At 42.0% G+C, this 12,321-nt stretch overlaps 1 protein-coding gene and 1 long non-coding RNA gene across 3 annotated transcripts in view; one reads left to right on the top strand and one right to left on the bottom strand.

The window, feature by feature from the left end:
- The window catches only part of LOC147033175 (uncharacterized), a 388,661-nt gene that overhangs the window by 88,409 nt on the left and 287,931 nt on the right, over positions 1–12,321 (bottom strand). The gene's annotated exons all lie outside the window — the stretch shown is intronic.
- Positions 1–12,321, top strand: part of ING3 (inhibitor of growth family member 3) — a 41,245-nt gene that overhangs the window by 9,279 nt on the left and 19,645 nt on the right. For both annotated transcript variants that reach the window (XR_015055458.1, XM_085871307.1), the window contains exons 3-4: positions 9,999–10,099; positions 10,384–10,449. Coding sequence is in view for 1 of the 2 variants with exons in the window: in XM_085871307.1 (XP_085727433.1) it covers positions 9,999–10,099; positions 10,384–10,449 (167 nt within the window). In the remaining variant the exon portion in view is untranslated. The remainder of the gene's footprint in view (positions 1–9,998; positions 10,100–10,383; positions 10,450–12,321) is intronic.

Raw genomic sequence — 12,321 nt, 5'->3', positions numbered from 1 at the left:
AGTCCAGAGATGATGATTGTCAATTTCAGACATAAAGTCGCCTGCCAGCAGGTGACGTAATTGGAACGATGACGGCAAACGTCGCCGAATGTCAAATCAAGAATTGGTGATATGTGGACCCCAAACAATAAAACCATCATCACACTTGAACCTCATTGAGATCCCATTTTCATTTATGCTGAGGTGTTGGAGTATATGAAGGGGTATTCTCTCACGAAAAAATCGGGATCATCGGTTTGGCTGGGGCCCAAGGTCAAAGGGCGCCCCAAACTGTAACTTTTTGAATTACTGTTTCGGAGTGATTTTACTTTACACGGTTCAAAAAATCTCGCTTTTACGAGCATTTTGATACCAAGATCATCCAAATTGGACCACTACAACCTGTGATATGGTCACTGGAAGATTGTGGGTCAACCGGGGGCGCCCAAATTTGGGGGGGGCCCTAAAATGGGCCCCCAGGTCTGAAAATTAACACATAATGTTTTACCGTGGATACAAAGACTTGCACAAAAAAGAGTGAAATCTGAGACGATGTGTCAAAATCTCCCTGAAAAATGTGTCCACTTGACATGGAACTGTCATGTGTCCACTTGACATGGAACTTTCGCTGAAAAATGTGTCCACTTGACATGGTGGTTCTCTGATAATAGCAGTGGAGATGTCCATTTGACAAGGACGTGTTCAGAAGATCCAATTGGAGCAGAGGAAGAGCAGCAGATATTGTCAGGGAAATTTGTCAAAATCAGATCCTCTGAGATGGAGTGCCATTGGTTGAGATCCGGGTCGGGAAGTTGACCGATTGAGTCAGTCCCAATGAGTCGCAGAAAGCTTTTGCTGAAGTACCATGACAGGTGAGAAAGGTACCCACACCGAGCCAACTGACATGATGACAATTGAAGTCGCCACATATGAGGAAGAGAGAATTTGGATGAGAAGATAGAAGTTGGTCCATGTTTTCGGATAGTGAGGTGTAGATGGAGTCATCACTGTTAGGTGGACGGTACAGTACACATATAAACATGAGGTGGGAGTGGAGGGAAGCTGTAGCCAGAGGTATTCCTGGGGGTGTGCGGGAGTGAGTGCAGTGCATGGAGAGTGAGGAATAGAGTCTTTGATGAAGAGAGCAACTCCTCCACCAGGACGAGGCTCAGTCTGTCATACCGGAGGAGGGAGTAACCAGGGAGAGATACTTGGGAGTCAGATACGTCTCGGGGGAGGAAAGTTTCTGTTAGGCAGATTATGTCTGGTTTGTCAGTGGCAACCTGTATGGAAAGATCTGAAAGGTTTGAGCGAAGACCCCGGATATTTGAGGTCTACACTGTTAATGAAGAGGGAGGGGAGGAGGCTTTGGGTGCAGGGGATGGGAGGGGAGGGGAGGGGAGGGGAGGGGGAGGGTAGGACAAGGGACGAGGGGGAGGTAAGAAGGGTTGTTGAAAGAGTGTGGGGGATTGCAGAATAGCTCGGGGAGGGGGCCGGATGAGGAGGAGAAAAGGCTCTGTGGTGCTGGGGGAGAGGGGGGACAAGAGAGGGGGAAGAAGGCAGTTGAGGATTTGAGGAAGTGGAGTGAAGAGATGGCAGTGGAAGGAGGCAGCTTTGTGGATGAGAGGGGGGAGCAACTTTGAGAAGGTTGAGTGAGGGGAGAGTTTTTGAGAGAGGTGAGAGGGAGGCTTGGAGGGAGAAGAGTGGGATGGTTGCTTTGAGAAGGGTAAGTTGGCACTGAAATTGGGAAAAAAAGAATAGTTGATGGAAAGCGAACATTCATAGCAAACTGGGTTTTTTAAGTTTTAGGTCAAAGATGCTTTTAAACACGTTTCTTGATGGATGCAATAGAGGCGAATTCAGAGAATGGAGAGAATAAACGCTGTAACAGTTGGATTTTTCCGGCAAGGTATGAAGGAAAGGTCGAATTGAGAGCGGGCTGTTTAAATAGTAGAAGAGTAGTGCTTTATGATACAGTAAAGAGTACCACATGTGTGAAAGAGGAAGATGAAGCATTAGAAGAGATCGTTTTTATGAGTAGTATTATTATTGTTTGAGACAGTTTTCATCATATTAGGTCATGGAAGTGTTGTAGAAAAAATTGAGGTGAATGGTAAAATTGTATTGATAAATTCAGGGGGTGTAATCAGATCACGTGGTTATGGGAGAAGAACTTGGCTCTGGGAGGTGTATCGTCAAAAGTGAAATAATTTATTTTAAATATGGATTGCGTAACATTTGGAATAGGGAACGTTGAAGTAAAATTGTGGAAGTGTGTTGTGAATTTGGACGGTTAGCGCAGTGTGAAGCTGCTGGGTCGATGAAAAGTACCATGAAGAGTTGAGAGGACAGGTGGTTAGAGGAGGTGTAGAGATCGAAAGGAGACAAGGAAGATTATTATTTTTTGATGTATTTTTGAAGAACAGGTAAGATTCGGGAATGGAAGGTTGTAGATCGGAAGAAATTGTGAAGGTAATGGTGAGAGAGGGTCAGCTCAGTAGAATAAAGATGGTGTGCCGGCAGGAGGAAGAAGAGGAGGATGAAGAAGAAGAAGAAGAATCGAGACTTGTGAGTGTGCAAGGAGAAAGGTAGTTTTTGGGGGGGTTTTATTTAACATAAGAAATAGTGTTTAGTTGGGAGGAATGGGGCACGTGGGGAAGATAGAAATTGAAGGTAATGGGGAGAAAATACAAATAAACACGATGAATCGTACACCAATAGGGGAACGATGGGTAGGCCTCGAGCACTCGGTAAGACAAGGTTGACAAAAACTCACAAAATAGCACGATTTTTGAAACAAAACCAAACTAGGAACATACAGTAACATGCATGTGAGAAAATAAACAGTTAAAACGGGACAGATAACGACCAGAAACAACTTTCAGATCGTCAGCAGAGAGCCCTGAAGGAGACCTGTCAACGCCTCAAACCCAGAACTGGAAGTGATCTACATTCCACATTCATCGCGCAATTTCTCTACATTCTACATTCGTTGCACAATTTGTCCACATTCTACATTCGTTGCGCAATTTGTCCACATTCCACATTCATCGCGCAATTTCTCTACATTCTACATTCGTCGCGCAATTTGTCCACATTCTACATTCGTCGCGCAATTTGTCCACATTCTACATTTGTCGCGCAATTTGTCCACATTCTACATTCGTTGCGCAATTTGTGCACATTCTACATTCGTCATGCAATTTGTCCACATTCTACATTCGTTGCGCAATTTGTCCACATTCTACATTCGTCACGCAATTTGTCCACATTCTACATTCGTCACGCAATTTGTCCACATTCTTCATTCGTCGCGCAATTTGTCCACATTCTACATTCGTCGCGCAATTTGTCTACATTCCACATTCGTCGCAATTTCTCTACATTCCATATTCATCGCACAATTTCTCTACATTGCACATTCGTCACAATTCCTCCACATTCCATATTCATCGTGCAATTTCTCTACATCCCACATACATCGTGCAATTTGTCCACAATCCACATTCGTCGTGCAATTTCTCTGCATTCCACATTCGTCGTGCAATTTCTTACATTCCACATTCATCACGCAATTTCGCTACATTCCATATTCATCACACAATTTCTCTACATTCCACATTCATCACGCAATTTCTCTCCATTCTATATTAGTCACGCAATTTCTCTATATTCTACATTCGTCACGCAATTTCTCTCCATTCTACATTAGTCACGCAATTTCTCTATATTCTACAATCGTCACGCAATTTCTCTATATTCTACATTCGTCACGCAATTTCTCTATATTCTACATTCGTCACGCAATTTCTCTATATTCTACATTCGTCACGCAATTTCTCTACATTCTACATTCGTCACGCAATTTCTCTTCATTCCATATTCATCACACAATTTCTCTACATTCCACATTCATCACGCAATTTCTCTCCATTCTATATTAGTCACGCAATTTCTCTATATTCTACATTCGTCACGCAATTTCTCTCCATTCTACATTAGTCACGCAATTTCTCTATATTCTACAATCGTCACGCAATTTCTCTACATTCTACATTCGTCACGCAATTTCTCTATATTCTACATTCGTCACGCAATTTCTCTATATTCTACATTCGTCACGCAATTTCTCTACATTCTACATTCGTCACGCAATTTCTCTTCATTCTACATTCGTCACGCAATTTCTCTACATTCTACATTCGTCACGCAATTTCTCTACATTCTACATTCGTCACGCAATTTCTCTCCATTCTACATTAGTCACGCAATTTCTCTATATTCTACAATCGTCACGCAATTTCTCTACATTCTACATTCGTCACGCAATTTCTCTATATTCTACATTCGTCACGCAATTTCTCTATATTCTACATTCGTCACGCAATTTCTCTACATTCTACATTCGTCACACAATTTCTCTACATTCTACATTCATCACGCAATTTCTCTACTTTCTACCTTCGTCACGCAATTTCTCTACATTCCACATTCATCGGCAATTTCTCTACATTCCACATTCATCGGCAATTTCTCTACATTCCACATTCATCACGCAATTTCTCGACTTTCCACATTCATCGGCAATTTCTCTACGTTCCACATTAGTCACGCAATTTCTCTACATTCTACATTCATCGGCAATTTCTCTACATTCCACATTCATCATCCAATTTCTGTACATTCCACATTCATCGTGCAATTTCTGTACATTCCACATTCATCGTGCAATTTCTCTGCATTCCACATTCGTCGTGCAATTTCTCTGCATTCTACATTCGTCGTGCAATTTCTTACATTCCACATTCATCGTGCAATTTCTCTACATTCCACATTCATCGTGCAATTTCTCTACATTCCACATTCATCGTGCAATTTCTCTACATTCCACATTCATCGTGCAATTTCTCTACATTCCACATTCATCGTGCAATTTCTCTACATTCCACATTCATCGTGCAATTTCTCTACATTCCACATTCATCACGCAATTTCTCTACATTCCACATTTGACTTGCTATGTGCTGTTTTAAAACCAGTCCTGTTTTGCATCATTTTAATTGGAAGGGTGCACTGAATTTTACTGCAGCAGTTGCAATGGAACTTCTGTACGCAGTCATGTACACAGGTCAGTATTGCTCAAATATCACGGACGGAAACAAAGTGGCATTTACGAAAAGCAGTAGTCCAGAGCTCTGCGCTGTGGCTCAGTGGAAACTATACCAACTCAGCATCGGCTTTATGAAAATGATCGATTCAAAGAATTGGTGCAAGAGTCGTACGTGAAGATATGGATTTTAAAGTGGTGCAAACCACTGCCGCAGACGGTGCAGTATGTCCTTCCTTCCTTCCTTCTGTCCGTCAAAAATGAAGAAAAAGAAGAAGGAGAAGAAGAACCTTTCTTTCTCACCCTGTTTTGTTCGTTTTCCTTGTGTTGTTAGGTCAGCTCGCTGACCTAATATAACCGTTCGATGTCCTCAGATCTGTCGCTGTCTGTCCGTCTGTTAACAGTTTTTCTTTTTCTATCTCCTCCTAGACGTCTCGGCCGATTGAGTTCTAACTTGACACGTTGATAATACTAGTTGCTCTCTATAGATCGTCTGAGCCCTTTTTCACATTTTCACCTCAGGGTCAAGGTCACAGGGTCATCAAGTGCAAAACAACCGATTCGTCGAATGGCCTATAAGGAAGCATCGGACGGCTATAATGCATAATGGGTTTCATAGGGATTATTAAGAAGTTTTAATTCGACCAACTAGTTTCTCGTTACCTTTGTCGTCTGGCCCTGATGATTGGGCAACACGAGGTCTGCTGACTTCAACACGGCTTCGCGCGATTATTTTAAGTTCAACTTAAATTCTGTTTTCACTTTTCATAGTCAATAACGTTGATTAACACTCAGTTGCATCAAGTTTTGTGAACATTGAATGTTCATATCTTCAGTCTGTGTGGAATGCATTGCAGCGAGGGGTAGCTTCCATGGGCTATTCCCATGCCGTATAACGTTTCCATGCCATATAACGAGGCTGCCCTAAGTTCTAGTTGATTTCTGTTTTCACTTTTGGGACCTTCTGGTGTAGCTACACATTTAATGAAGATAACTTTCATGCAAATACGCTCAGAAACACACTTTTCATGAGGAAAATCATCATAGAATGGGCGTAAGCCTGGAGCTTCTAACACACTTTTCTCCAAACATATTCTGTTAATACTTCCAAAATCTTCACATTATGTGTTCCATGTATTTACGCAGGTGATAGCAGATTCAAAAAATCGAATATAGATACAATTTTCTTAGAGAGAATCGATGACGTCACAAACAGCAGCTTTCGGCGGCAAACTGACGGCCGGGTCACAGACGACATGCTTTACTTCACCAAGTCCATGTGTTCATGGCATTTGTTCAACTCGGCATTTACGACTTTTATCCTGCCATGTTAATCTATTGATGGAGGTAATATAGAAACGATGAGTATGTCAAATCGTTCGTGTTACTCATCCGGCACTATGTGTCAAGGCCAACAATCTAAAGTGACCGGTCTCAAACACTACCATGGGCACCCAGACACGCCACCAATATGAACTGAGCTGTTGAATGCGGCGCAAAACATCCAAAGAAACTACCGTAACCGAGTATTGTGATCCGTCCTGTCCCCCATACCCATCGTAGACGGATATGTGCTTGTATATTCAATTCAAATAACTGTGAGACTCTGGAAGGGACACCACATGCTTTCCGTTCACTTCTTCACCTCGTAACCTGTCCTCCTAAGGGACTGCTTATTCGTAGCGTCTGTGAGATTAATGTTTATATTTTAGATGGTTTGGGGATGTGCTCTACAAGTATCTGAAAGAAGTCCAGTGAAAAACCGATGTTTTAAGATTTTGTTAGGGCATTTCATCCGACGGCGAGCTGGTTGGTCACATGACGCCACGCAAATGTGCAGGCAGCGAGTGATTGAGCTTCTCGGTGGCCCAGGGGTCCTTTTTAGTTGGGGTCCAGCTCTGTCCTGGATACAGCCATTAAATGCACACACTTAGAGTATTTATTTCATGGCCATAAACGTGGGTTTGAAAATTGTTTCATGATGTTGGGAATGATTCCGAGAATATGGAGATTTTTGCTTTGAGCGTCCTCACGCATTTATTTTAAATTCAATTTCAATTGTTTCACTTTCCATAGTCGCTAAGGTTGATTAACACTCGGTTGCAACAAGTTTTGTATCCGAGGTGACCGTCAAACCCGCTCGGGTGTTTTATTTATTTTGCATCAGCACAGTGAGGTCACCCCACCTGTTGGGTAAGTAACCGTCAGTCCGCCATGGCTTTGCTTTAAGCGGTGCAGCTGTTTTACTGCACCGTTTCCTTCGGACATGGGTGCCACTTATTTATTTATTTATTTATTTCAGGATGTTTGACAAAGTAATAACAAATTTTTTTAAAGAAGCAGGTGGGAACGATCAACTGTTTGTTTGTTTTATTTGGTCTTTTATTTTTTTCAATATTTTTTTTTTGGATACCTTGTCAAGGCTTGTATGAGAGCTAACACACAACACACAGCAAGAGGGGCGGGAGTGGGAAGAAGGGGACGTCTGATGTCATTTGAGCTGTGAGGTGGACATTTCCTTTTGATCCAGCAATGCGTTTTCACCAATTAAATTCTCTTTTTATTCTGAATACCAGCAAAGAACCCAGAATCGCGGAGGGGTCAATTTCCCCCAGAATCGCAATGCAGTTAACCCCCCCCCCTTTCCCGAGAATCACAGAGGAGTTAACTCCCCCAAAATCACGGAGCTGTTGATTTCCCCCAGAATCACCCGGGAGGGGGTGGTTGACCCCCCCCCCCAAACAGAATTATGGACTGGTTACTTCCCCCAGAAAATACCCCCTTCCACCAGGAGTGCAATACTATACATGTTTAAATCGAGAACTGGGATCCTCCCCCACTCTGAATCTCCTGGACTATTAATTATTTGCTTGCCGAACAGGTTCCCACGCAACCCCTGAGTATAAACTCCAGTTTTCCACTCATTCTGTGTGATGGTTCAGGAGTGCATTGAAGTCAAACAAACACACAAACAGCTACTTATTGAATTGTCATATGATTGTTTTTGGTTCATCACTGAGGTGGCTTCGATCCTTCCATCCATCCATTGGGACCATACTCTGTGCAGAGCATTGGTGCTGCTTAAGCAGTCTCCTTGCCTATTGGGCACACTCCTGGATGGGTCGCCACTCCAACACAGGATACCGGCAAGCTGGCACTCATTTTGCCGACATCAGAAGGATGACATGCAGCATCAACCCCACCCGAGTTTAATTCAATTTTAAAAGCGATTTGAAATAGTACTGACAAATCATAATACAGTATGTCCAAACAACTGTAAGAGGTTGTTAAATATCCATCCCCACACAATGATTCGACAGTTCCATTTGGTTTCGGAACACCATCCATAGGAATGCATCTGCTGTCCATTTTCACCACACGTGATGCAAAGCCGATTGTACCAACCATCTTCCAGTTCCCTGCTGACCCTGTCATTTTGTTTCTGTTCATACGAAGCTTTCCACATTTTCAACTTTACCCTGTCTCGATCTTGTTTTGTTGTTTGGTGTTTTTTTCATTTTGAAGAACTCCCAATTAACCATCTCTGTATCTCATCTTTTATCTATATATTACCAAAACTCTCATCTTGTATGTATGTTCCTGAAATACAGCCAAAACGGTACACGATAATGCAAAAAATTTAGGGCCACCTTACTCACCACTCTCCTGCGGTGTACACTATGTTTGTCAATCGCCTACAGGTCACAATTCAAAATCGATTGTCATGAAACTTTACCAAGTTGTCGAGGAAGTCTCAATTGAGAAGCCTATTTGTTTGGAGGTCAAATGTCTAAAATTGTCATTTTTCATTCGATTGATATGAAAGTTGAACAGGATTTGCATAGTGCATCACTGGGTTGGGAAACCAACTATTTGAGGTCAAAAAGTCAAAGGTCAACTCAAGGTCAAAGTTCCAAAATCATCAATTTCAATCTGAAAAATAATCAATTTTCAGCTGATTGACCTGAGCTTTGATTAAGATTGTAAATTTTAATCTTCATAAAATGGACAATTTGATGTATCCATGGCAACATTTGGAGAGGGGGTGGATTTTACAAGTATCATGCTCTGCACGACATCTTTTTCTTGTTACATTTGTTATAAGAAGAAGCTTTGGAAAAACACCACAATTAGCTATCTATACACCTTCACACTAATTTTGCCCAACAAGGAAACGCCCCTTGAAGAGAGGAGACAAATTAAGTCCATACAACCTCCATCATGGGACTGTTTGTCCTCCTGTCAAGTTTGGTTAAGATTGAATAAGTAACGACCGAATGTATCACAGTCAGGCAGGCAGATAGACAAATACACACCAAATTGCGTATTTTGGTATGATTCGTATTTTGGGATTTGTCGAATGACAACTTAAACCCTGTGAGTGTACACACGATTGGTTTCATTCATTCGTAAGGAGCACCTTGCTGCTTGGATCATTTCTGAAGGTACGGGCATGCCGCTCATGCAGTACTCCCTGTAGTTTTGGGTAGGAACTTGGAATTAGTTCACAGGTGTCAACCTACATCGAGCGACTGATGAAAACACTCTGTGATCATCAACATGCATCATGCCTCGAATGCCCTCCAGACGAGACTAGCTTATTGTCCCATCCGACCGATGGTGTACTCGTGGATTCATTGCTGCCTGTAAAGTGCCTGGTGTCGGTTTATTTTCAGGTGAGGAATCAAACCAGACTAGATAGCTCAATAGCAGGCAAGTACTCTATACCTCTGAGTTATCCTGTCGGCCTCCATAAACATATGAGTCAGATTATATCGAGATATCGTATTGTATAATGCATTGCTTTACTGGATTCATAACCACCCCCCCCCTCCCTTTTCTTTCCTCCAAATGTCAGACTGATGTTCGCAAGTGTCTTCCTGATGCATTGAGCTTTTTAAATTTGCGACAGATGCCATGGATGAGCTTGAACAACGGGTCAAAGAGTTCTTCAGCAACGCAAAGAACAGCAAACCTGAGTGGCGAGAAGAGCAGATGGAGTCAATCAAAAAGGTGCAAAAATCGCATAAACAATCACCATCCGTGTTTGCAAAGCGCACAAATTCTAATATTTGTTATACCCCCCAACCCTCCCCAAAATGTCTATATATATATATATATATATATATATATTTTTTTTTTTTAACTTTCTTCTGTTTGATGAACAAAGAAGGCTGCAGGGGTTTACACAAGGTACTCCCCTGCAATTCTGTTCATTGTTGAAAATAATTGGTGTATTTCTTACTCTACAGATTAATGTTTAATGCCTGGTTTGTGTTCTGTTTTATGCCGTGCAGGACTATAATAAAGCACTGGAGGATGCGGATGAAAAAGTGCAGTTGGCGAATCAGATATATGATCTGGTATGTCTTTTGTACAACTTTGAGAAGTGAGTCCAAAATTAAGTCGGGAGTCTCTATTCCAAGTCGTACCAAAGTTTGTTATTAACCTCCGCCATCTTCGAAGATGGATGGAGGTTACTGTTTTCACCCTTTCTGTTTGTTTGTTTGTTTGTTTGTTTGTGAACAGTATTACGGAAAAACTCCTCGACGGATTTCGACGAAACTTGGTGGGGGGGTTAGGTATGGTCCAAGGATCATTCCATTAAATTTTGGACTTGGATCATGTCCCCCCCCCAAAAAAAAATTGTTAGAGAATTTTTTTTTTTTTTTTGCATTTCTACATGTTTTTTAAGTGATTTCCAACCTCCCCCCAAAAAGTTACCCCCCCCAAAAAAAATTGTAAGATAATTTTTTTTTTTTGCATTTCTACATGTTTTAAGTGATTTCCAACCCCCCCCCAAAAAAATTGTTAGAGAAAAAAAAAAATTTTTTTGCATTTCTACATATTTTAAGTGATTTCCAACCCCCCCCCAAAAAACTTGTTGCCCCCCCGCCCAAAAGAAGAAAAAATGGTTTTTTTGCATTTCTACATGTTTTAAGTGATTTCCACCCCCCCCCAAAAAAAAATTGTTGGAGAAAAAAAAAATTTTGCAACTTTTTTTTAAACAAAATTTCGATTTTTTTTTATTTTTTTATTTTTTATTTTTGCATTTTTACGTGTTTTAAGTGATTTCCAACCCCCCCCCCCCCCCCCCGCTCAAAAAAAATGTTGGAGAAAAGAACTATAACTCTCAGCACTGTTGACATATTTAATGAATAAGATACAAGGTTCACTTGAGTGACCCAGCAGTATTGGCGGCGGAGGTTTTGCACTCTCCCGAGTGCTCCCCCTCTAGTTTGTAATGTATGCTGCGGAGAGGGCGATGGGTTGAGAAGGGGTGGAGGGATTTTATTTTCTATGTTCTTAAACCCAGATCCATCAAACAACTTGTGACGAAAGTTGCTACTTGGGGGTTGGTAGGGAGGTGGAGAGGAGAGGAGAGGTGATGGACGACTCCAATAAATAAAAAAATGACCGTTTTTACAGCCATTTTTCCCTGCTGTGCAGGGGTTAGGCTTTTTCTTGAGGCAATGTTTTTTATGGCCAGATGCCCTTCCTGACGCCAACCCTGGTCGCCTCTTACGACACACAGGGATATGGTACACCTATTCTAACTGGGGCATACACCGGGACCAGTACACTGGTACTCACTTCGCCGACCTCAGATGGATGACAGGCTGAGTCAACTCCCTGGTGTTAATTCAGCAGCCAACACCAGGCTTGATGGATGACTCCAATGAGAACTGAATTTTTGAATGATGTAAAGTTTTTAAAAAGACACAACACATCTCGGTAAACTGTTCCAGAGCCTAATTTTCTTGGAGTAAAAGATAAGAGATGCTGACATGGGTGGAAGAAACGAGTGAAAGACTACGTATGCTCTTTCTCACTTTTAACCCTCCTCATGCATGCATGCACACACTGTACACTGAATGCTCCGCTTCAGAGCCAGATGTTTTATCTTGCCTTGAACCCCATGCCACGCTGTACACTGAGCACTCTGCCAAAGACCTATCTGCTTTTTCTCACCTTTAAACCCAGGCATCCATCCACTGCACAATGAACATTCCGCCAAAGAGCCAGCTGTTTTTTTTTCTCACCTTTAACCCCAGGCACACACTGCACATTGAACATTCTGCCAAAGAGCGGCTGTTTTCTCACCTTTAACCCCAGGCACACACTGCACATTGAACATTCTGCCATAGAGCAACTGTTTTCTCACCTTTAACACTAGGCACACACTATACATTGAAAGTTCCGCCCTGGAGTAGCTGTTTTCTCACCTTTAACCC

The sequence above is a fragment of the Eptatretus burgeri genome, chromosome 2 (assembly GCF_056783735.1).
Source record: "Eptatretus burgeri isolate ZD-2024b chromosome 2, Ebu_testis_v1, whole genome shotgun sequence".
Lineage (NCBI taxonomy): Eukaryota > Metazoa > Chordata > Myxini > Myxiniformes > Myxinidae > Eptatretus > Eptatretus burgeri.
Note: the sequence above shows the minus strand (reverse complement) of the source record. Positions and strands in the feature narration are given on the sequence as shown.